General features: G+C 39.0%; 1 protein-coding gene across 2 annotated transcripts in view; it reads left to right on the forward strand.

Moving 5' to 3' along the window:
- The first annotated feature begins 353 nt into the window (after positions 1–353).
- PIWIL2 (piwi like RNA-mediated gene silencing 2) overlaps positions 354–26298 on the forward strand; it is an 85074-nt gene continuing 59129 nt past the window's right edge. For both annotated transcript variants that reach the window (XM_068552568.1, XM_068552570.1), the window contains exons 1-9: positions 354–545; positions 2034–2121; positions 2268–2406; positions 2908–3114; positions 3773–3883; positions 6173–6290; positions 6746–6870; positions 7721–7801; positions 8087–8200. In XM_068552568.1, coding sequence (XP_068408669.1) covers positions 354–545; positions 2034–2121; positions 2268–2406; positions 2908–3114; positions 3773–3883; positions 6173–6290; positions 6746–6870; positions 7721–7801; positions 8087–8200 — 1175 coding nt within the window. The remainder of the gene's footprint in view (positions 546–2033; positions 2122–2267; positions 2407–2907; positions 3115–3772; positions 3884–6172; positions 6291–6745; positions 6871–7720; positions 7802–8086; positions 8201–26298) is intronic.

A 26298-nucleotide genomic window follows, 5' to 3' on the forward strand; every position in this document is an offset into this window, starting at 1 on the left:
TAAAAAGCGTTTCCGTCTACAACTGGTAGTTAACTTACAGGACTGAGTTCTCTAAGAGGCCGTTTGGGTAGAAAATATAAGTAAATTCAAGGAGGGCTTGGCCTTTAAGAGATTGCTGATGGAGAGTGTTTAGAATATTCTGGGCTAAACAGAAGCTTTTGAAGTGAACATAATATAGGAGGCTGGTTGTATCACTGGTCTGATCCAAAGTAGCTTTTTTTTTTTTTTTTTTTAAATGCTTTGTGAGTCTGTCTTAAAGGAAAAGGAAAACAGTTGGGAATCATTTAAATTATAAAATGATGGCAGATAATTAACCAGAACAAATGGACACCTGTGTCCTCTGCAGCCTTGCAATGGATCCTGTCCGACCACCCTTCAGGGGCCCGTCTCCTGTGCACCCATCTCAGTCTGTGCGGATGCCAGGCTCTTGGCAACAGGCTCCAAAACCTTTGGACCCAGCTCTGGGCAGGGCAGGACCTGCAGGCAGAGGCCATGTATTTGGAAAGCGAGAGGAGCCAGGCCCACAGAGTGGGCCAGTGCAAAAGGTAAGACCGTGTCTGCCTACATAGTAGCAGCATACAGCTTATCATCAGGGCAAATAAGGGATTTCAAGGTACTTAGGAAACTGGGAAGCCCTATATGAAAGCAAGGGTTTGTTTTTTTTTCCCCTTGAACAAGTGGTTGCCTCTTGGAATATATTTCAAATTCTTGAGTTGCGAGTCTAGAAAAAGGGCCTCGTAATGAATGTGAGATGGACCTGGGTAAATGCCTTAGTTCTCTAGCTTCTATAAATATAAATATATGCATACATAAATGATAGGTTTAAAGGTACAGTCTTTTGTTTTTTTGTGGGTGTTTAGATTTCCACTCTGGGTTTGACTCTGTGGTATTAGCAGCCACTCTTGCCTCTAAGGTCATAATCGTTAAGAATGGTTCCTTTCAGAAGGCTCTTTGCCTAAATCTTAAAGAAAAAGGATCTTCAGCTATTGTTAGTTCTGTGTGTATACTCGCATGGACATGCATTCTTAATCTCCTAATTATATAGTAATTTTAAGAATGGTATTTGTCTATAATTAATCTCAAAGAATAGTTAGCAAATACAGGAAGAACCTAATAGTGCAGTTATGACAATTTTAAGTAGGTTGACAATGTCAGATGTAATGTTCTGTAAGAAGAAACGTTATTGACAGTAATCCTGTATTTTTACTCAAATGGATTGCTTGAGTCTATATGTGGCAACTCCAATTGGTGTAACAGTAGTGAACTTCCAAGACTGCTACAGGAAAACAGTAGCAAGTTTTGTTGAGGTTGTTTAAAAAAAACCCAAAATTCTGATACCCTTAAATGATCCATTTTTTGGGAAAATTTATTAGCCAGTACACTTGTTCTCTCTTACCTTAGGTGTACAGGAAATGAACTAGAAGAATAATTCTGTTGAATTTGTTACACTGTATATCAAATCATGAACTGTAACTGTTTATGCTTGAAAACCTAATATGACATAAGTGGTTTTTTTTTTTTTTTTACATAAATTTATTTATTTTTGGCTGCATTGGGTCTTCGTTGCTGCACGTGGGCTTTCTCTAGTCGCAGCGAGCGAGGGCTGCTCTTTGTTTTTGTGCATGGGCTTCTCATTGCGGTGGCTTCTTCTGTTGCAGATCACGGGCTCTAGGTGCGCGGGCTTCAGTAGTTGTGGCTTGTGGGCTCCAGAGCGCAGGCTCAGTAGTTGTAGCGCACGGGCTTAGTTGCTCCGCGGTATGTGGGATCTTCCCGGACCAGGGATCGAACCCGTGTCCCCTGCGTTGGCAGGCGGATTCTTAACCACTGTGCCACCAGGGAAGTCCGACAGAAGTGTTTTTTTTTTAAGACCATAAGGATTTAAACAATTTTTATAAGGTATTTTTATTCTTGTAACATTTATAGAATTTGAAGTGGATGATTTTTATTATTTACCAAGACTTGAAGAAAACCAACAGTGTTTCTGGGGTTTTAAACTACATCTTAGAATAACTTTATTCTTTGACTTTCTGTAGGAATCTGTGGGTTTGGTCTCAATGTTCCGAGGACTGGACCTTGAAACAGTGTCCCGGACCCCTGTGGAACAGGAAATGCCTCCTTTAGGTATGTGGAAAACTAACTTGAGAAAGTGTGGTGTTATATATGTTTGCTTTGTTCTTAAATTCACACAGTTTATCTTCATAAAAATTACTGTTCTTTATAAAATGTTCAGCTCACGGTTACAGCTGGGGTTTGACCCTTCCGTTTAGGTAGAGGCATTTTAGGTCGAGGCTTGTCTACCAGTATGGCACGCAAGGACAGAGAAGAACCCCATCCCACTTTTCTGGATCCTTCAGTGTTGGCATCTGGAGATAGCAAGATGGCAGAGGCCTCCGTTGGTTGGAATAGGTGAGTAAAGTTGCCTTCTTGGGTAACCATCAAATTCAGGTGAAATATCTCTGAGTCTAGAGAGAAACTCTAAAGTGGGTTGTATTATCTCACAAAGAAGCAATGCATGGTTTCATGGTAAGAATGGGTATTTTCCAAGAGTAGTCAGCAGCTACTGATGCAGTCAGTCTTTGGACGAGGGTAAAAGCAGTACTCCACTGCACAGTTCACCACCCTGTTTGTCCTCTTAAGAATTCAGCCTGATGGTAGTGGTTCTTTAACTCAGGTGGGTCAAACTTCCATCTCAATTTCTGCTATGGAAGTTGGCCCTGAGAGTCAATATTAATAACAATTGATGAATGAGTCATGTTGGCATATTGGATTTGGAGAGAATCCCAATGCTTGGGTCCCTTTTGCTGACTCCTCCAGGAAGAGAATGTAGATTTGGGGGACTCATTTAGATGGGGCATAGATAGAAGCGTGATTGAGAAAGTTCTGATTTGCCTCTTTTCAACATTTCAGAATGCTTGGAAGAGGGAATTTGGATGCCTTTTTACTACCGATGGGAAGAGCAGCTGGTGGTATAGGCAGAGGAGTATACAAGGCTCCCGGTGCTCTCAGCCTGAATCCTCAGGATCCTGCCCAGCTGTCATCTCCGCCACCTCTGCCCCCGGCCCCACTGCACTCCCTGGATCGCCGTCCACTTGGGACTGCAGAACACAAGGAAAAGTAAGTCAAGAGTGCTGCCTTCCCTGCTTGGTGATGATGTGGAGGAGGGCTTCGCATAGTATTGCAAACTCTGTTCTGTTGTGTCTAAAGTCCTCCTTGGGTGGTAGGTACTGCAGGGTTGATTTGTTTTTTGCCAGTGGGGAGAATGACAGAGGTGGGGCAATTCCTGGTGAGGTGAAATGGGGTTAGTGATGGTAGTATGTATCTATCTAGAGTCTACTCATGGCTTTTCATTTCCTTCCCAATTCAGACATAGATAATTCTTTGTCATGTTGAAGATAAGGAAATTATCTAGGAAATACATTGCAGCAGTTCATTTTTCTCTATAGAACTAATTCTTATGTTCTTTTTTTTTTTTTTTTTTTTTTTTAATTCTTATGTTCTTAGTTAGCTGGCCTAGTTGTTCCAGTGATATTACTAGGACAAATAGGGTGACCTTGCTTCTCTAATTAGAGATTGCTAAGAATTTACCTTCTGGCTTTCAAAGCTTCTTTTGTATGTCTTGATTCTTGGTCTGTGTACCTGTAAGCAGAGTGTGAAATACTACTTCCCCCAATCTATCTTTCCTTTCCTTTTCTTTCTTTGTATTTTTGTGGCATGGATTATTTGTTGTTTTTGGCATATGTGGGTGCTTTTGTTTTTTATTTTTATTTTCTAGAGAGCCTTTTGTGAAGCAAGGATCAAAAGGAACACCTGAATCTTTGGGATTGAACCTTATCAAAATACAGTGTCATAATGAAGCAGTTTATCAATATCATGTGACTTTCAGGTATTCACAGCTTTTTTCCCCCCTGTATTGTTCACTTCTTAGAGAGCAGTAATGAAGTAGTTCCACAGGAATAACTGAATTGTTTTTCTGTATAACTCCTGATGCAGCTCCCCCTACAGTAATTCATATATTCAGATCCTTGCAATAAGTTTGAAGTTAACATTTTTTGTGTGTGTTTAGCTATATTACCCATCCAGATTTTAACTTAATAGGTGCAATTTTATGCATGAGGTTAGAGGTGGATTTTCTGTGAAGTTAATGAAACTTAAGTTCAGGGCCTTGTACTTGCATAGATCCCTTCATAACCTTTTTAACTTATCTTGTATCTGTAATTTTGTATTCCTCTTCTTAAAGAAACCCCCCCCCCCACAATGGTATCAGATACACACCCCACGATACCTGGATCCTCCCTGCATGAGTGCTATACCAGCATTTGATGGCTCTCCAGTGATAGTCTAGGGTTAAATTTGAGGGTGAAAAAACCAGAGAAAATAACTTTAATTTTATATCAGTAACTTTAGGATTTATCATACTTCTTTAAAAGTTAAGAATTTATATTAGTCTGTGTTCTTTTTTAAAATCTCAGGAGAGCCATTAGCTGGAGGTTATTAGCTGGAATTGTGAAAATAAATGAGTGTTCTGGAATATTTATGGAGAAAATAGGAAGATGGAAGACTGAATTTTTGAAGCACAGCTATTAATTGGTACAAGAAGAAGAAGTGGAATGAAAGAGAGAAGAAAGGAACAGTTAGGGGAAAAATACCCTGAAGACAGGTTATAAAGCCAGAAAGAAGGACCCATTTCAATGAGGGGGAGGTGGTTGACTTTGGCCACAGGGAAAAAAGTTATTGAATTTGCTTTCAAGAGGCACCCTTGGTGATTTTCTAGTACCTTTATTAGTGTTATGGGGGAAAAAACGAGATTAAAAGAACAAAGGAGAGCCTGGGCCATGAGAAATAGCCAGTGGATTGGCCACTTATTTTAAAAGTATGTAAGAGGAATGAGAAATGGAATGAAAATTGCTTTAAAGGTTTCCGTGAGGTAAGAAACTGGAGGTGAACACATATGACAAGTGAAGAGAAGGAGTCAGGAAACTGGGTGAAATTGAACTAGCAAGAGGGGAAGGTGGTGGGAATGGGCCTTTTCTGGAATGTAAGGGATGGAGATGGGTGTTAATGAGAGGGAAGAGTACTTGCTCTGGAAATGGATTGACAAAACTGATGATGAAACAGAAAGGAGTGTGAGACTCCTTACGGGTCTCTGCATTGACCAGGCTGTGGAGAAGACATGGATTCTATAAATTTCGAGATTGTAGATGCGGACCTTTGAAGCCACAATGTGAAGAGGATGAGAGAATACCGAGAGGATGTATTACAGTGACTGGTCATCCTGTAGCTTTCCTGACATCATGGGGCTCTAAAAAGACAAATTTAAATATAGTGTCTTGGGCATAATGCCATGTATTTGTGAATTTTTTAGAAGAAGCATTTTGAAATGTGATGTTAGCATGTGAGTGCTTAGTTTTGGCGATGACTATATTGGATTACCGCTTGATTTTTTTGTTGATGTTATCTTTCTTCATGTACTTGAACATGCTTGACCCTTTTTAGCCTTGGATTTGTTTAAACTTTGAAGTTGTAGAATAGGTTGTGTGTTACTGTGATCTAGTGGGACAATCATTGTACAAAGTAGCTACTGGACTTTGTCAAAGCTGTAAGATTTGTGACAGTGAATCGATAAAAAGTTGAAATTGCTGTGAGTGAAAAATGGTTAGAGTAAAATCCTATATTTTTTTAAAATATATTTTTAAAAGATTGTATATTTCTATAGACGCTAGAGCAGGGATTAGCAAACTGTGGCAGGCCTGCTGGGTAAATCTGGCCCACTGCCTGTTTTTGTAATAAAGTTTCGCTGGAACATAGCCATACTTATTGGTTTACATATTGTCTACGAGGCTTTTGTGCCATGTTAGCAGAGTTGAGTAGTCGTAGCAGAGACCATATGACCTGTAAAATCTTTCCATAAAAGTTTTCTGACCCTCTGGTCTAAACTCTCGAAGAATGTACACTGACATGATAAGGCAGTTGTGTTTGGGTGGTGGAATTATGGATTGTTTTTATTTTGTGAGCCAGTATCCTTGGGTCAGAGTTCTATTTTTAGTCAGATGTATTTCAATTTTTTAATGTGACCACTAGATGGAGCAGTAGTCATAAGTGACTGCGTCTCTAACAGACCTACCGCACAGCTGTAAAGTCAAACTGAAATAAAATCGTCTTTATTATTTTGTAGCCCCAATGTGGAGTGCAAAAGCATGAGGTTTGGCATGTTGAAGGACCATCAAGCTGTCACCGGAAACATCACTGCTTTCGATGGATCCATTCTCTATCTGCCTGTTAAGCTTCAACAAGTGAGACCAAATAGGAGGTGCACTTTGGGACGAAGCATGGGTGGTGGGAAATCATAGTGTCCCTGAACATTTGAGTTGTACTTTCCTATTCTGAGAGGAAAGGCAGACTTCTCCATAACAAAGAAATTGCAAACGGAGAAACTTTTACATTTGAGTTCTTTCTGTTCCCTTCTCTCTTAAGAGGAGTGGTTGGAAGCCTTGGACCTCAGTGACAAAGAATAGTTCAAGATTGCAAATTTAAAGAGCTCTATTGCTAGTTCTCCATTGGGTTTCGCTTACCAAATCCTTTTGTAAATCCTACTTGTCATGCTGTGATTTTGTCTAGTGTGGACAGCAAAGTAACAGTAAAGAATAAAACATGTTTACGATATTATAGTGTTCTAGAACACAGTTGGATTAGATTAGCGCTTGGTAGTGTTGTCGTTTTTCTTTACTTGCATATGTTTATTTGTTAGGTTCTTGAGTTAAAAAGTCAAAGGAAAACTGACAGTGCCGAGATCACCATTAAGATTCAGTTGACAAAGATCCTGGAGCCCTGTTCTGACTTGTGCATTCCGTTCTACAATGTTGTTTTCCGTCGGTGAGAAATGGCTGAAGTCTTATTTTCTTTAACCTCAGTTTTGTATTTGTAACAAAGCTCTTCAGGAAGCTTGGATGGTATTAAAATATAGTGCATATATAGATGAGTTTGGAAACATTTAATAAATAAATGGATGACATTAAGGCTAACTTATTAAAAGTTATCTCAAGTGATTGTCCAGATTTGGGTATATGAAAGTAGGTTTGAAGTAGCTGGATAGAGGGAGATAGTTTCCTTCCATTCATTCAGGAACTTTAAAAGCAAATGTTTATGGTACATATTTAATGGTGTCAGTGATGGGGCTACTTGAAGAGGTAGCATGTAAAAATTTTTGCTAGAATTTTTCCCAGTCTTTTGAATTTTTGGATACAGACAGCTCATAATTTTTTAACTTTTCTGCAGACTCCCAAATTTTCATAAAACTGTTATTCCCAAACCACCTTTTTAAAAATGAAACATAGAACCTGATTTCTACTTAGTAAGCTGAACTGCCAGAAACAAACATAACTTCCTAGCCTGACTGATATTCACAAATTTAGAAATGGACTTTCTTGTGCTCTGTTTAGTTAATGGGGAAAAGTAATGTAAATTGAGCTTGGGAAGTCAACTTGATTTTTGGTTACCTAGTTAGTAGAAAAATCTGCAGTCAGTTGCATATACTGCAAGATAAATACTTTGGTAATTTTTATTTTTCTTTTGGCAAGAGTGTTCTCAGCATAAAAGGTATATTGTGCAAAGCATCAACGTTTCTGCTCTTTTAGGCTTCCAAAGGAAAATGTAGCTAAGAGCAATTGAACTTAATTATTTTTAATTCTTCTACTAGAAAACCCATTCTTGCTCTTTATTTCAGGGTAATGAAACTTTTAGATATGAAGCTGGTGGGGAGAAACTTCTTTGACCCTACAAGTGCTATGGTACTACAGCAACACAGGTTGGTGGTGTTTTCTTCTTCCTCACTTTTGAATGTTCTGGAAATTTTCATTGCAATCACCATATTGGTATTTTATGATAGTGAGTACAGTTTATGAGTTAATTATTTTCCATAATTTAGGGTTTTAGTAAGTTCACAATGATGTTGGCTTAATTTGTTTCCTGTTGCTTTCTCATTGTTATTGGGGAGGGGCAGTATCTGCTCAAAGTATTGCCTCAAATGGTGGCATGGAAATATCTGTGGTTCTCATTAGAACCGCAGCGTAAATGCCACCTATGTCTTCAGATTGCAGATCTGGCCGGGCTATGCAGCTAGCATCCGGAGGACAGATGGAGGTCTTTTCCTGCTAGCTGATGTCTCCCATAAGGTCATTCGGAATGATTCTGTGCTGGACGTCATGTGAGTGGATGGTGGCATCTACGTTTAACAAACTAACAATTTTCTGAGAAGTTCAGTAATAGCTGGTAATAAATACAGATAAGCCATTGTTCCATTTGGGTTTTAAATTGTAGAATAGATTGAGAATGCTGAATTGATGTGCTCTTTCTGTGAGTCCTACCAGAACAGGCATCTGGATAGAGACCTGCTGCACTTAGACTGAGGAGGAATGTATGTTAAGTCTCTGGTTACGAAGACTTGGTTTAATATACACATACCCTGAGTTCTTGTTTAAGTGTATTACTCTAGTAAATATTTACTGTAGTAAATATAGATGTGTATAATTTGTAATCGTTACATGAAATCCTATCTTATACATAAATCTGTGTGCATCGATGATTTTTTTAGGTTGTGTACCCAAAAGTGGAATTACTTAATGAAAAGGCTGAACATTTTAAAGACTTGAAATATTTACTATAATAAGATGTTTAAATGTATATTGACCGATGACCCTCTAGAAAATTTACTTAGTTTATTTTCTCACCAGCTATGTATAACTACTGGGTGTTAGCAAGCTTATGAATCTTTGCTTATCTGATAAATTCATTCATTCCATCAACATATATTTATAGAGCCCCAGTTTGTACCAGAGGTTTGGAACTTACCAGTTAACAAAACAAAGATCCCTCTCCTCGTGGCGTTTGCATTGTAGTCACGCGAGATAAATAGTAAATAATAAGCATGATGAGTAAATTGCATAGGGTACTACAAGTGATAAGAGGTATGGAGGAAAGAAAAGGTAGAACACAAGGCAGGAGAGATCAGGAGTACTAGGGGTGGGACGGAAAGGGGAGAGAGCTGTCATGTCAGTAACATGTCAAGCTCATTTGAACCAACACTTGGAACAGGTGAGGGAGTTAGCCAGGTAAATATATGGGCTAAGGGAATTCTTGTTAGAGGGACAGCTGAGGTAAAGGCCTAAGCCAGAAATATGCCTGGCTCTTCAAGGAGCAGCAGGGAAGCCAGCGTGGCTAGAGCAGAGCAAGTGAGGTGAGGGCAGTGGAAGGATGGAGTAGATGGAAGGAAGAGCTAAGGATACAGAGCTTTGTAAGTCTGTTGGCAAGAGTTTCGGTTTTCGTGTGAGTGAAACATAGGGCTTGTAGCCAACGGGTGACACGATGTGACTTAAGTTGTGAAAGGATCCCTCTTGTTACTTACTGCGTGGAGAATAGGCTTGGTGGGATGGGGTAGAAGTGGGGAGACCAGCCAGGAAGCTCTTGTAGTAATCCAGTGGAGAAATGAGGGGGTGGCAGCAGTAAAGATGGTGAGAAGTGGTTGGCCTCTGGATATGTTCTCAAAGTAGTGTTCAGTCGATTTCCCAACTGGGTGGTGGAGTGTGAGAGAAAGAGAGAGGTTAAGGATGACTCAGACTTTTTTGACTGAGTTTGTAATTATTTATTTTGTTTCTCCTAGACTCTCTCTCCTTGATGGTAGGGACCATCTCTCTTTCTCTCACATGGTACACCCAGACGTAGTTTATTCCTAGCCTGTAGTAAGTGTTCAAGAATGTTTATTAAATAAAAATAATGTCTTTAAATTTGCTCTTTCTTTCTTTATGGTTACTGTCTTTGTTTTTCTACTTAGAAAGGTCTGCTTGTTTTAATTTCCAATGTTTTAAACCTTCTGGAACTTGGTGTGATGTTAAGGATCATCATGATTGTTTTGGTACGGTTACACAATTTATTGAAAAACATTTTTCTTTAGATTTAAATCACTATCTTTATCAAATGCTAAAATACTTGGATTTATTTCTGAATATTTCATTTTGAACCACTGGTTAAAACCAGTGTGATACTGTTTTAATTATTGCAGTTTTATTAGGTTTTAATATTTGTCGAGGAATTCTGTTTTCAGAATTTTTATTCTGTACCCCCCCTTACTCTTTCATGTGAAACTTTGAATAATTTAGTGAAAATAAGACAAAAAGTCAATTGGCAATTTGATTGATACTGACTAGGGAGAGTGTTTAGTGAGGCCTCCTATTCATAAATATGGCGTGTCTTTTCATTTATTGAAATTTATTTTTATTAAAGTTTTACTTTTATTAAAGTTTTAGTCATATTATGACTACACAGAAACTATAGGTGAGCTATGTAGTATGTACTATGATTATTTTTGTTTTCTGCACAATTATCTTGGATATAAAAATTGTCTTTTAAAAAATTTTTCTAAGTGCATAATTTTATATGTACTTACTATTAATTCAACTTCAGATTCACATCCATTTGTGTAATCTCACTGTACATTCAGACACTAGGTATTTTGTCAGTTTCATCCTCCCTGTCCCTTCCCCCCTCCCCCCAAAAATCATATTTCTTGGATTATTTAAATCAAATTATATCTAGCTTTGAGCTCCTGTTCTCCAAGACAGTAAGAAGTCCTAAGTCAGGCATAACCCCATTATGTTACATACGAGACCCTGAGGTGTTCATGGTCCTGGTCCTAGTCTGGCTGTAGTGCCTAGCACTCAGCCTTGGAGAGCATGACTCAGGTGTGGGGCTCTGCACTTCTTAGTTTTCCCTTGCAGCGGTTACACACTTGGGACTTTGCCACCTTTCTTTCCCTGTGCGCTTTATGTTGTTATGAACCACTGGAAACCACAGAAGAGCAGTTATTTTCCTGGAAGTTAGGTCTTAAGGCTAAAAGCTGCTGCATTTCTAATCAGGAATGCTTGGCTACCTAAATGTCCATTGAGACATGAATGGATAAAGAAGATGTGGTGTGTGTGTGTATATATATGTGTATACACACGCACATACCACATACACACAATGGAGTACTACTCAACCATAAGAAATAATGAATTAATGCCATTTGCAGCAACATGGAGGGACCTAGAGATTATCCTATAAGTGAAGTAAGTCAGAAAGAGAAAAACAAATACCATATGATATCACTTATATGTGGAATCTAAAATATGACACAAATGAACTTATTTACAAAAGAAAATAGACTCAGACGTAGAAAACAAACTTATGGTTACCAAAGGGGAACGGGGGTAGGGGAGGGGTAAATTAGGAGTTTGGGACTAGCAGATTCCAACCACTATACATAAAACAGATAACAAGGTCCTACTGTATAGCACAGGGAACTCTATTCAGTGTCCTGCAATAAACCACAATGGAAAAGAATATGAAAAAGAATATGTACGTATATATATAACTGAATCACTTTGCTGTACACCAGAATCTAACACAACATTGTAAATCAACTATACTTCCATAAAAAGAAAAAAAAGAATGGTTGGCTTATTTCTCAAAGGGTAATGAACAAAGAAGGTTAGGTTTCATATGTTGCTATTAAGTTCTCAATAACGCATTTAACGACCCACAGAATTCAGTATCATCAAATCTCTGTGAAAACCTGAGTGGCTTCAGTTTGGACTGGTTGCTCTCCAGCGTAGCTGATAGTTACTGTCTGGGGTTCCCCTTCACTGTGGTGAAGACTCCCTTTCCCTCTCACCACAGGTATCCTGTAGTTCGATCCCATGACGACTTCCTTCTGGTTTACTCTCTTGTTTCTCAGCTCTTACGTGTTTGAAATCTCTTTATTTTACCTTAGTTTGATTGGGCATAAAGTTTGAGATTGGAGATAATTTTCCCTTGGAATTTAAAAATCATGGTTCCTTTGTTTTTTTTTTTCTCTTCAGTATAATCTTTATTCATGTTCACATATTCTTTCACAGTGAGACTATTTCCTTATTTAAATTTAACTCTTTGGGTGTTCTCATAGTAACGCTGTATTTGAATACACCTTACTTCTGAATTTTTCCACTTTTTCATTCTGTAGATGAGTAAACAACCACCTCTTACACCATCCTTATATCTTTTTTACCTTACTTGTACCTTTTGAGCAAGCCCAAACTTGATTTTAATATTGCTTCATCCCTTCTTTTTTTCATATTTTAATTTTAGATTTGATACGTTAAATGCTGTGTAGGTACTACACTTCTAAAAAATTATTATGGTTAGTACTATATTTTAGTATTGGTAAGGCAAGTCCTTCCACCTTGCTCTTATATCCACTATCTTCCTTTTTCTTTCCTATAACTATTTTTCACATTTATTTTCCAGATTAATTTCAGAATATTTTTGTTGAGCTCTCCAGAAAATGCCACTGCAGTTTTGCTCCATTTTCTTTTTGCTTTCAGACTTACTGTTGAAAAAATCTAAAGCCATTCTGATTTCTTTTTTGAAATTAAGTTTATTTTTTATTGAGGTATAGTTGATTTACAATATTATATTAGTTTCAGATGTACAACGAAGTGATTCAAAATTTTTATAGATTATACTCCATTTAAAATTATTATAAAATATTGATTATGTTCCCTGTGCTGTATGGTATATCCTTGTAGCTTATTTATTTTGTACATAATAGTTTGGACCCCCTTAATCCCATACCCTTATCTTGCCCTCCCCCCTTCCCTCTACCCACTGGTAACCGCTAGTTTGTTCTAACTGTGAGTCTCTTTCTTTTTTGTTATATTCAGTAGTCTGTTTTTTTAGATTCCACATGTAAGTGATAAAATGCAGTATTTGTCTTTTCTCTGACTTATTTCACTAAGCATAATACCCTCCAGGTCCATCCATATTGTTGCAAATGGCAAAATTTAATTCTTTTTTCATGGCTAAGTAGTATTCCAGTGTGTGTGTGCGTGCGTGTGCACGTGCGCTCGTGTGTGTATGTGTATGTATGTATCTCAGTTCTTCCTTATCTGTTCATTTGTTCATTGACACTTAGGTTGCTTCCATATCTTGGCTATTGTAAATAATAATAATAATAATGCTGTTGTGAACAATGGTGTGCATGCATCTTTATGAATTAATGTTTTCTTTGGATATGTACCCAGGAGTGGAATTGCTGGCTCATATGATATAGTTTTAGTTTTTTGAGGAACCTCAATACTGTTTTCCTCAGAGGCTGCACAAATTTATATTCTCACTAACAGTGTACAGAGGTTCCCTTTTCTCCACATCCTTGCCAACATTTGTTATCTGTGGTCTTTTTTTTTTTCTTTTTTTAATTTATTTAATTTATTTATTATTTTTGGCTGCATTGGGTCTTCTTTGCTACGTGCGGGCTCTCTCTAGTTACGGCGAGTGGGGGCTACTCTTTGTTGTGCGTGGGCTTCTCACTGCAGTGGCTTGTCTTGTTGCGGAGCACAGGCTCTAGGCACGCGGGCTTCAGTAGTTGTGGCACACGGGCTTCAGTAGTTGTGGCTCGTGGGCTCTAGGGCGCAGGCTCAGTAGTTGTGGCGCTCAGGCTTAGTTGCTCTGCGGCATGTGGGATGTTCCCAGACCAGGGCTCGAACATGTGTCGCCTGCATTGGCAGGCAGATTCTTAACCACTGTGCTACCAGGGAAGCCCCATCTGTGGTCTTTTTGATGATAGCCATTTTGACAAGTGTGAGGTGCTATCTCATTGTGTTTTCTGTGTTTTTTTTAACATCTTTATTGGAGTATAATTGCTTTACAGTGTTGTGTTAGTTTCTGCTGTATAACAAAATGAATCAGCTATATGCATACGTATATCCCCATATCTGCTCCCTCTTGCCTCTACCTCCCACCCTCCTTATCCCTCCCCTCTAGGTGGTCGTAAAGCACTGAGCTGATCTCCCTGTGCGATGCAGCTGCTTCTCACTAACTATCTGTTTTACATTTGGTAGTGTATATATGTTAGTGCTATTCTCTCACTTCGTCCCAGGTTACCCTTCCCCCTCCCCATGTCCTCAAGTCCATTTTCTATGTCTGTGTCTTTATTCCTGTCCTGCCCCTAGGTTCATCAGAACCAATTTTTTTTTTCGATTCCATATATATGTGTTAGCATATGATACTTGTTTTTCTCTTTCTGACTTCCTTCACTCTGTATGACAGACTCTAGGTCCATCCACCTCACTACAAAGAACTCAATTTTGTTTCTTTTTATGGCTGAGTAATATTCCATTGTATGTATGTGCCACATCTTCTTTATCCATTCATCTGTCGATGGACACTTCCATGTCCTGGCTATTGTAAATAGTGTTGCAATAAACATTGTGGTACATGACTCTTTTTGAATTATGGTTTTCTCAAGGTATATGCCCAGTAGTGGGATTGCTGGGTCATATGGTAGTTCTATTTTTAGTTTCTTAAGGAACCTCCATACTGTTCTCCATAGTGGCTGTACCAATTTACATTCCCACCAACAGTGCAAGAGGGTTCCCTTTTCTCCACACCCTCTCCAGCATTTATTGTTTGTAGATTTTTTGATGATGGCCATTCTGACTGGTGTGAGGTGATACCTCATTGTAGTTTTGATTTGCATTTCTCTAATGATTAGTGATGTTGAGCATCTTTTCATGTGTTTGTTGGCAGTCTGCATATCTTCTTTGGAGAAATGTCTATTTTGGTCTTCTGTCCATTTTTGGATTGAGTTGTTTGTTTTTTTGATGTTGAGCTGCATGAGCTGCTTGTATATTTTGGAGATTATTCCTTTGTCATTTGCTCTGTTTACAAATATTTTCTCCCATTCTGAGGATTGTCTTTTCGTCTTGTTTATGGCTTCCTTTGCTGTGCAAAAGCTTTGAAGTTTCATTAGGTCCCATTTGTGATTGTTCCTTGCTGTGATTTATGTCATAGAGTGTTCTGCCTCTGTTTTCCGCTAAGAGTTTTATAGCATCTGGCCTTACATTTAGGTCTTTAATCCATTTTGAGTTTATTTTTGTGTATGGTGTTCGGGAGTGTTCGAATTTCATACTTTTACGTATAGCTGGCCAGTTTTCTGAGCATCAATTATTGAAGAGGCTGTCTTTTCTCCATTGTATATTCTTGCCTCCTTTATCAAAGATAAAGTGACCATATGTGCGTGGGTTTATCTGTGGGCTTTCTATCCTGTTCCATTGATCTTTATTTCTGTTTTTGTGCCAGTACTATACTGTCTTGATTACTGTAGCTTTGTAGTATAGTCTGAAGTCCAGGAGCCTGATTCCTCCAGCTCCGTTTTTCTTTCTCAACATTGCTTTGGCTATTTGGGGTCTTTTGGGTTTCCATACAGATTGTGAAATTTTTTGTTCTAGTTCTGTGAAAAATGCCATTGGTAGTTTGATAGGAATTGCATTGAATCTGTAGATTGCTTTGGGTAGTATAGTCATTTTCACAATGTTGATTCTTCCTCTCCAAGAACATAGTATATCTCTCCATCTGTTTGTGTCATCTTTAATTTCTTTCCTCAGTGTCTTATAGTTTTCTGCATACAGGTCTTTTGTCTCTTTAAGTAGGTTTAGTCTTAGGTATTTTATTCTTTTTGTTGCAGTGGTAAATGGGAGTGTTTCCTTAATTTCTCTTTCAGATTTTTCATCATTAGTGTATAGGAATGTGAGAGATTTCTGTGCATTAATTTTGTATCCTGCTACTTACCAAATTCATTGATTAGCTCTAGTAGTTTTCTGGTAGCATCTTTAGGGTTCTCTATGTATAGTATCATGTCATCTGCAGGCAGTTACAGTTTTACTTCTTCTTTTCCGATTTGGATTCCTTTTATTTCTTTTTCTTCTCTGATTGCTGTGGCTAGGACTTCCAAAACTATGTTGAAAAACAGTGGTGAGAATGGGCAACCTTGTCTTGTTCCTGATCTTAGAGGAAATGGTTTCAGTTTTTCACCATTGAGAACAATGGTGGCTGTGGGTTTGTCATATATGGCCTTTATTTTTTTAATTTTTTTATTTTTTTCCTTTTCCTTTGAACTTCAGGAACACTTAATCATTCTTTTGTTTTGGGGGGGTTATTTATTTATTTACTTATTTATGGCTGTGTTGGGTCTTCGTTTCTGTGCGAGGGCTTTCTCTAGTTGCAGCAAGTGGGGGCCACTCTTCATCGCGGTGCGCGGGCCTCTCATTATCACGGCCTCTCTTGTTGCGGAGCACAGGCTCCAGACGCGCAGGCTCTGTAATTGTGGCTCACGGGCCTAGTTGCTCCGCGGCATGTGGGATCTTCCCAGACCAGGGCTCGAACCCGTGTCCTCTGCATTGGCAGGCAGATTCTCAACCACTGCACCACCAGGGAAACCCCTATGGCCTTTATTATGTTGAGGTAGGTTCCCTCTTTGCCTACTTTCTAGAGAGTTTTTATCATAAGTGGGTGTTGAATTTTGTCAAAAGCTTTTTCTGCATCTACTGAGATGATCATATGATTTTTATTCTTCAGTTTGTTAATGTGGTGTGTCACACTGATTGATTTGTGGGTATTGAACCATCCCTGGAATAAAGCCCACTTGATCATGATATATACATCCTTTTAATGTATTGTTGAATTCAGTTTGCTAATATCTTGTTGAGAATTTTTGTGTCTACATTTTTCAGTGATATTGGCCTATAATTTTCTTTTTTGGGGATATCTTGTGTGGATTTGGTATCAGGGTGATACTGGCCTTATAGAATGAGTTCAGAATTTGCCTTCCTTTGCAAGTTTTTGCAGCAATTTGGGAAGGATAGGTGTTAACTCTTATATAAATTTTTGGTAGAATTCACCTGTGAAGCCATCTGGTCCTGGACTTTTGTTTGTTGTGAGTTTTTTTATTATTGAAATTTCATTACTGGTAATTGGTCTGCTCAGATTGTCCATTTCTTCCTGGTTCAGTCTTGGGAAATTGTACATTTCTAGGAATTTGTCTATTTCATCTATGTTGTCCATTTTATTCACATAGTTGTTTGTAATAATCTCTTGTAATCCTTTGTATTTCTGTGGTGATGGTGTAACTTCTTTTTCACTTCTGATTTTATTGATCTGGGCACTCTTTTTTTTCTTGATGCGTCTAGCTAAAGGTTTATCACTTTTGTTTATCTTTTCAGAGAACCAGCTCTTAGTTTCTTTAATCCTTTCTGTTGCCTTTTTAGTCTCTATTTCGTTTATTTCTGCTGTGTTCTTTATGATTTCTCTCCTTCTACTAACTTTGGGTTTTGTTTGTTCTTCTTTTTCTAGTTCCTTTAGGTGTAGGGTTAGGTTGTTTCTTTGAGATTTTTCTTGTTTCTTGAGATAGGCTTGTATCACTATTAACTTTCCTGTTAGAACTACTTTTGCTGTGTCCCATAGATTTTGGATCATTGTGGGTTTTTTTCATTTGTCTCCAGGTATTTTCAGAATTTCTTCAGTGACGCCTTTTTTAGTAGCTTATTGTTTAGCCTCTACGTGTTTGGTTTTTTGCAGTTTTTTTTCTTTGTAGTTGATTTCTAGTCTCATAGTGTTATAGTCAGAAAATATGCTTGATATGATTTCACTTTTCTTAAATTTACTGAGAATTGTTCTGTAGCCTAGCATGTGATCTACCCTGGAGAATGTTCCATATACACTTGAAAAGAATGTGTATTCTGCTACTCTTGGATGGAATGTTCTATATATATCTATTAAGTTCATCAGGTCTAATGTGTCATTTAAGGCCAGTGTTTCCTTACTAATTTTCTTTCTGGATGATCTGTCCATTGAAGTACGTGGGATGTTAAAATCCCCTACTGTTATCGTGTTACTGCCAATTTCTCCCTGTATGTCTGTTCGTATTTTTTTTATGTGTTTAGGTGCTCCCATGTTGGTTGCATATATATTTATAATTGTTTTGTCTTCTTCTTGGCTTGATCCCTTGATCATTATGTAGTGTTCTTCTTTGTCTCTTTTTTTTTTTTTTTAATTTTTTTTTTAAGTACATTTTTTTAAAAAAATTAATTAATTAATTTATTTATTTTTGGCTGTGTTGGGTCTTCGCTTCTGTGCGAGGGCTTTCTCTAGTTGTGGCAAGTGGGGGCCACTCTTCATCGCGGTGCGCGGGCCTCTCACTATCGCGGCCTCTCTTGTTGCGGAGCACAGGCTCCAGACGCGCAGGCTCAGTAGTTGTGGCTCACGGGCCCAGTCGCTCCGCGGCATGTGGGATCTTCCCAGACCAGGGCTTGAACCTGTGTCCCCTGCATTGGCAAGCGGATTCTCAACCACTGCGCCACCAGGGAAGCCCCTTCTTTGTCTCTTTTAACAGTCTTTGTTTTAAAGTCTATTTTGTCTGATATATGTATTGCTACCCTGGCTTTCTTTTGATTTCCATTTGCACATATTACTTTTCCATCGTCTCACTTTCAGTCTATGTATGTCTGTAGATCTAAAGTGAGTGTCTTGTAAGCAACGTATGTATGGGTCTTGTTTTTGTATCCACTCAGCTCCTCTGTCTTTTGATTGGATCATTTGGTGCCTTTACATTTAAAGTAATTATTGGTAGGTATGTACATATTGCCATTCTGTTAATTGTTTTGGGTTGTTTTTGTAGTTCTCTTTTGTTACTTTTTTCTGCTTTTGTTCTCTTCCCTTGTGATTTAATGACTATCTTTAGTGTTATGTTTGGATTCCTTTTTCTTTTTTGTGTGTATCTATTATGGATTTTTGGTTTGTGTTTATCATGAGGTTTATATATATGATTATTTTAAGTTGCTGCTGTCTTAATTTCAAACACATTTTAATAGCTCTGCATTTTTTACTCCTCTCCCCCAATGATTACTGTTCTTGATATCATATTTTTATCTTTTTGTTTTGTGTATCACTTAACTACTTATTGTGGATATAGATGATTTTACTGCTTTTGTCTTTTAACCTTCCTACTAGCTTTGTATGTGGTTGATTTACTAATTTTACTGTATATTTACCTTTACCAGTGAGCTTTCTTCTTTCATAATTTTCATGTTTCTAGTTGTGGCTTTTTCTTTTTTGCTTAGAGAAATCCCTTTAACATTTCTTGTAAAGCTGGTTTGGTGGCGCTGAACTCTTTTAGCTTTTGCTTGTCTATAAAGCTTTTGATCTCTCCATCAAATCTGAACAAGAGCCTTGCTGGTCAGAGTGTTCTTGGTTTTAGATTTTCCCCTTTCATCACTTTAAATATATTATGCCACTTCCCCCCCCTTTTTTTTTTTCTGGGAGAGGGAAGGATTTATTATTACTTGCAGCAAGTAAGGAGAACACTGGGGTTGTTTCCCAAAGCAGTGTCTCCTGTGCCACTCCCTTCTGGCTTGCAGAGTTTCTGCTGAAAAGTCAGTTGATAGCCTTACGGGAGTTCCTTTGTATGTAACTTTTTGCTTTTCCCTTGCTGCTTTTAGTATTCTCTTTTTATCTTTAATTTTTGCCATTTTAATTACAGTGTGTCTTGGTATGGTCCTCTTTGGGTTGATCCTGTTTGGGACTCTCTGGTGCTTCCTGGACCTGGATGTCTGTTTCCTTTCCCACGTTAGGGGGATTTTCAGCTGTTATGTGTTCAGATATGTTCTCTGCCCCCTTTCTTTCTCTCTTCTCCATCTGGGGCCCCTATAATGGGAATGTTATTGCAATTGATGTTGTCCCACAGGTCTCTTAAATTGTCCTCATTTCTTTTTATTCTTTTTGCTTTTTTTTTGGTTCAGCTTCAGTGATTTGCACTACTCAGACTTATAGCTTGCTGATCCATTCCTCTGTATCATTTAATCTACTGTTGCTTCCATCTAGTGTATATTTCATCTCAGTTACTGTATTCTTCAGCTCCTTTTGGTTTTCCTTTATGTATTCTAACTCGTTTTTAAACTTCTCACTCTGTTCATCCATTCTTCTACTGAGTTCTTTGATCATCTTTATGGTCATTACCTTGAACTATTTACTGGGTGGATTGCCTGTCTGCACTTCACTTAGTTCTTCTGGTTTTATCTTGTTCCTTCATTTGGGCCATGTTCCTCTGTCGCCTCATTTTGCCTAACTTGCTGTTTTTATTTCTATGTAACTGGTAAGTTGGTTATATTTCCTGACTTCGGTGGAGTGGCTTTTTTTGGAGACATTCTATGTGTCCCAGCAGCTTGGTCCCCTCTGGTCACTAGAGCTATATGCCCTATGGGTGTCCCCATGTGGGCTGCATGGGTCCTTCAGTTGTGGTGGACTGACTATTGTGGGTGGTCTGGTAGGCGTGGCTGGCCCTGGTCCAGTTGGTTGCCAGGCCCTGCATTGTGCAGAGGCTGCCAGCCTCTGATTGGCATGACCAGTCACAAGGTGGCTGGCTGTGGAACTCCAGGGTGTCCTGGGACGAGTGCTGGCTCACTGGTGAGCACAGCTGGCTTCTGGCATGGGTGTTTGTGAGACTGGTGTTCCCAGATGATTGGGGCTGGTTCCTGACACAGCTGACTGCAGGTTCTGGGGTGTCCTAAGGCCGATGCCAGCCTATTGGTGAGTGGGACTGGATCCCGGAGTGGTTGGCTGAAGAGTCCAAGGTATCTTAGAGCTGGTGTTGGCCTGCTAGTGGGTAGGGCTGGGGCCCAGGACTTCCTGGGGCTGGTGTCAGCCTGCTGGTATGCAGGAATGGGGCCCAGGGGGTCCTAGGGATAGTGCTGGCTCACTGGTGTGTGGAGCCAGGTCATAGGCCATCTGGTGGAGAAGGTCATGTCCAGTGGTGGCTGTGAGCTCAGGCAGGTCTTAAGGTAGCCTGCCTGCTGGTGGATGTGGCTGTTTCCCTGCCTGGGTAGTTGCCAGGTCTGAGGCGTCCCAGTACTGGTGCCTACGGGCTGGTGGGTGAGGTGTGGGGTTGGGTCCTGAGGCTAACAAGCTAGAGGGAGGATTCCAAAGTGGTGCTTACCAGCACCAGTGTTCATGCGATAGAACAAGCTCCCCAAAATGCTGCCAGTGTCCATGTGCCTAGTGTGAGCTGCAGTTGCTTCCTGCCTCTCTGGGAGACTCTCCAGATCAGAAGGTATGTCTGGTCCAGGCTCCTTTCAAATTACTGCTTCTGCCCTGGGTCCTAGAGTATGTGAGATTTTGTGTGAGCCCTTTAAGAGTGGAGTCTATTCCCCACAGCTCTTTGGATCGCCTGAATAAGCCCCACTGGCCTTCTAAGCGAAACATTCTGGGTGCTCATCTTGCTGGTGTAGGACCCTTGTGCAGGGAAGCCCAATGCAGGGCTCAGACCTTCACTCCTTGGGGAGAACCTCTGCAATTGTAATTATCCTCCTGTTTGTGGGCCACCCACCCAGGGGTATGGGACTTGATTATATCAGAACTCCATTCCTCCTACCCATCTCATTGTGCTCCCTTCTTTATATTGTCAGTTGTAGAAGATATTTTCTGGTAGATTCTGGTCTTTCTCATCACTAGTGCTCTGTAAATAGTTGTAATATTGGTGTGTCCATGAGAGGAGGTGAGCTCAGAGTCTTCCATCTCTGCCATCTTCCATTCTGATTTCTGATTCCAGAATCTATGTTTCTCCCACATGCTCCCTTGGGAGTTTTGGGAGCCCCTCTGTACTCCAGTATTCTGAAATTTTATTGGTTCTTCATTTCTTCTGCATCTCTTAGGATTCTATCTTATTTTCCCTTTGCTTGAAGAACCCCCTGTAGTATTTCCTTTAGTGTGGAATCTGCTAATGACTTATCTTTTTTTTTTTTTTTTAAGGTATTATATCTTTTTTTTTTTTTTTTGGCCTTTGGTTTTCAGCAGTCTCGCTATTCAGGCATACATCATTTTATTGCGCTATGCATTATGGTGTTTTTCCTTCTTCCCTTCTTCCTTCCTTCTTCCCTCCCTCCCTCTCTCCCTCCCTCTCTCCCTCCCTCTCTCCCTCCCTCTCTCCCTCCCTTCCTTTCTGTTAGATTGTACACATACATGAAATCATACAGTATTTGTCTTTCTCTGTCTGCCTTATTTCACTTAACATAAATGCCCTTGAGGTCCATTCGTGTTGTCACAAATGGCAGGATTTCCTTCTTTTCTTTATAGCTGAATAATATTCCATTGTGTGTGTGTGTGTGTGTGTATACATATATATAAATTTTCTTTTTCCATTCATCTATTCATGGGCACTTAGGATGCTTCCAGGTCTTGGCTTTTGTAAATAATGCAGCAAATATGGGAGTGCATATATCTTTTTGAGTTGGTGTTTTTATTTCCTTCAGATAAATTCCCAGAAGTGGAATTGCTGAATCATATGGTAGTTCTGTTTTTAGTTTTTTGAGGACCCTCCATACTGTTTTTCATAGTGGCTGCACCAATTTACATTCCCAGCAAAGTGTATAAGGGTTCCCTTTTCTGCACATCCTCACCAACTCTTGTTTCTTGTATTGTTGATAATAGCCATTCTAACAGGTGTGAGGTGATCTTGTGGTTTTGATTTGCATTTCCTTGATGATTAGTGATGTTGAGCACGTTTTCATGTACCTGTTGGCCATCTGTATGTCTTCTTTGGAAGAATATCTGTTCAGATTCTTTGCCCATTCTTTAATCAGATTGTTTGCTTTTTTTTTGCTATTGAGTTATGTGAGTTTTTTATATATGTTGGATATTAACCCCTTATCAGATATGTGATTTGCAAATACTTTCTCCCATTTTGTAGGTTGTCTTTTCATTTTGTTGATGGTTTCCTTTGCTGTGCAGAAGCTTTTGGGTTTGTTTTTTTTTTTAAGAGAAATGGGTGGGTTTTTAAAAAAAATTTATTTACTTTATTTATTTTTGGCTGCGTTGGGTCTTTGTTGCTGTGCGTGGGCTTTCTCTAGTTGTGGTGAGCGGGGGCTACTCTTCGTTGTGGTGTGCGGGCTTCTCATTGCAGTGGCTTCTCTTGTTGCGGGGCATGGGCTCTAGGCGTGCGGGCTTCAGTAGTTGTGGCTCGCGGGCTCTAGAGCGCAGGCTCGGTAGTTGTGGCGCACGGGCTTATTTGCTCCAGGCATGTGGGATCTTCCCGGACCAGGGATTGAACCCGTGTCCCCTGCATTGGCAGGCGGATTCTTAACCACTGCGCCACCAGGGAAGTCCCAAGCTTTTTGGTTTGATGTAGTTCTACTTGTTAATTTTGCCTTTGTTGCCTTTGCTTTTGGTGTCAATGGATGTCACTTCTGAAGTGAGATTATAAACAGACTATGGTGTCTGTTTTGGGTGCTCTCTCTTGCTGTCTCAGGTCACTCACCCTGGGGAAGCCAGCTGCCAGGTTGTGGAGCCCCCCAGTGAAGTGAGCTTAGAACCAGATCCTCCTTCAGTTGAGGCTTGAGATGTCTGTAGCCCTGGTTGACACCTTGCTTGCAGCCTTGTGCAAGATGCAGAACCAGAGGCACCCAACTAAGCCACACCCAAATTACTGACCCACTGAAATTGTGAAGTAATTAATATGTGTGATCTTTTTTAACAGCTTTATTAAGACATGATTCACATACCATTCAATTCATCCATTTTAACTGTGGCTTAATATATTCACATAGCTGTACATCCATCTGAACAGTCAATTTTAGAACATTTTCATGGCCTCAAAAAAATCCTAGGGCTTCCCTGGTGGCACAGTGGTTAAGAATCCGCCTGCCAATGCAGGGGACACGGGTTCGAGCCCCGGTCTGGGAAGATCCCACATGCTGCGGAGCAGCTAAGCCTGTGCGCCACAACTACTGAAGCCCGCGTGCCTAGAGCCCGTGCTCCACAGCAAGAGAAGCCACCGCAATGAGAAGCTTGCGCACCACAACAAAGAGTAGCCCCCGCTCACCACAACTAGAGAAAAGCCCGTGCGCTGCAACAAAGACCCAACGCAGCCAAAAATAAATAAAATAAATAAATTTATTTAAAAAAAGAAAAAGAAATCCTGCACCCCTTAGCCATCACTTCTTAATTCCCTCATTTTCCCCCAGACATAGGCAACCACTGATATACTTTCTGTATCTATAGATTGGCCTATTCTGGACATTTCATGTAAATAGGATCACATAATATATGTGTAATAATCTTTCACTTAGCAATGTTTTCAGGGTTCATACGTGTTGTGGCTTGTATAGGTACTTCATTCCTTTTCAGTGGCTGAATAATATTGCATTGAATGGTTGTATCTTATTTTGTTTTATACATTCATTTATAGACAGACATTTGAGTTGTTTTCACTTCGGGGGCTATTACGAATAATGCTGCTATGAACATTCACATGCAAGTGTTTCTTGTAGACTTATGTTTTCATCTCTCTTCTGTAGATACCTACAAGTGGAATTGCTGGATCATGTGTTAGCTTTATGTTTCACCATTTGAGGAACCGCCAGACTGTTTTCCAAAGTGGCTGTACTGTTTTACATTCCCATCAGCAGTGTGTGAGGGTTCCGATTTGTCCATATCCTCATCAACGCTTATTATTATCTGTGTTTATGATTCTAATCATCCAAGTGGATAGGAAATGGTGTGGTTTTGATTTGCATTCCCCTGATGATTAATGATGTTGAAAATCTGTTTATGTGCTTATTGGCTATTTGTGTATCTTCTTTGAAGAAATGTCTATTCACATCCTTTGCCTGCTTTTTAAATTGAGTCATTTGCCTTTTTATTATTGAGTTGCAAGATTTCTTTATACATTCAAGATACAAGTCTCTTACCAGATACATGATTTGGAAATTTTTTCTTATTCTGTAGGTTTTCTTCAGTTTCTTGATAATGTCATTTGAAACACAAAAATTTTCAATCTCATGAAGTCCAGTTTATCTGTTTTCTCTTTTGCTGCTTGTGTTCCTGGTGTCATGTAAAAATCCATTGCAAAATCTGAGGTCATAAAGATTTACCCCTATGTTTTCTTCTAAGAGTTTTACAGTTTTAGCTCTTATATTTAGGTCTTTCCTCCACTGAATGTTCTTGGCACCCTTGTTGAAAATCAGTTCAACACGTGGGTTTATTTCTGGACTCTCAGTTCTGTTCCACTGGTTTATATGACTATCTTTAATCCAGTGCCACACTGTCTTATTACTGTTACTTTGTATTAAGTTTTGAAATTGGGAAATACGAGTCTTCCAACCTTGTTCTTTTTCAAGATTGTTTTGACAATTCTGGATCTCTTGCACTCTATATGAATTCTAGAATCAGCTTGTCAAACTCCACCAATATGTCAACTGGGATTCTGATAGGGATCTGTTGAATCGGTAGATTAATTTGAAGAGTATTGCCATCTTAACAATATTAAGTCTTCTGATCTATGAACACAGAGTTTTTCCATTTATTTAGATCTTCTTTAATTTCTTTAAACAGTGTTTTGTAGTTTTCAGAGTATAAGTTTCACATTTATTCCTAAGTACAGGTATTTTAGTCTTTTTGAAGATTTTGTAAATTGAATTTTTAAATTTCATTTTTGGATTGTTCATTGCAAGTGTATAGAAATACAGTTGATTTTTGTATATTGATCTTTTATCCTTCAGCCTCTTTGAATTCATTTATTCTAATAGTTCTTTCATGGATACCTTGGAATTTTCTATATAAGAGATCATGTCATCTGAAAATGGAGATATTTTTACTTCTTCCTTTCCAATATGGATGTCTTTTATTTTTTTCTTGCTGAATTGCCCTGCTGGGACCTCTAGTACAATGCTGAATAGAAGTGGTGAGAGTGGACATCCTTTTCCTGTTTCTGATTTTAGGGGGGAAAAGCATCCAGTCTTTCATTATTAAGTATGACGTTAGTTATGGGTTTTTGAAGATGCCCTTTATCAAGTTGAGGAAGTTCCTTTTTATTCTTAGTTTGATGAGTGTTTTTATCATGAAAGGCTATTGGATTTTGTTGACTGCTTTTCCTGTGTCTATAGAGATGACCACTTTAAAAATTCTATCTGATTTTTAAATTGAGTTTTGGATATTAAATCAACCTTACATTCTTGGGATAAATCCCACTTGGTCATATTGTTTAATTCTTTTCCTATGTTGCTGGATTTGGTTTGCTTGTATTTTGTTGGGAATTTTTGTGTCTATATTCATAAGAGGTATTGGTCTGTAGTTTTCTTGTGATGCCTTTGTCTGGTTTTGATATCTGGGTAATACTGACCTTATAGAAAAAAATGGGAAGTATTCCCTCCCTGTTCTATTTTTTTGAAGAGTTGTAAAGGATGGGTATTCATTCTTCTTTGAATGCTCAGTAGAAATTCAGCAGTGAAGCCATCTGGGCTTGGGTTTTTCTTTGTGTTCAGCTTTTCAATTACTAATTCATTGTCTTGTTAGAGGTTTCTTCACATTTTTAATTTATTCTTGGGTCAGTTTTGGTAGTTTATGACTTTCTAGGAATTTATCCATTTCATTTAAAGGGATCTAATTTGTTGGCATACTTTTGTTCAAAGT

This window comes from Eschrichtius robustus, chromosome 10, assembly GCF_028021215.1.
Source record: "Eschrichtius robustus isolate mEscRob2 chromosome 10, mEscRob2.pri, whole genome shotgun sequence".
NCBI lineage: Eukaryota > Metazoa > Chordata > Mammalia > Artiodactyla > Eschrichtiidae > Eschrichtius > Eschrichtius robustus.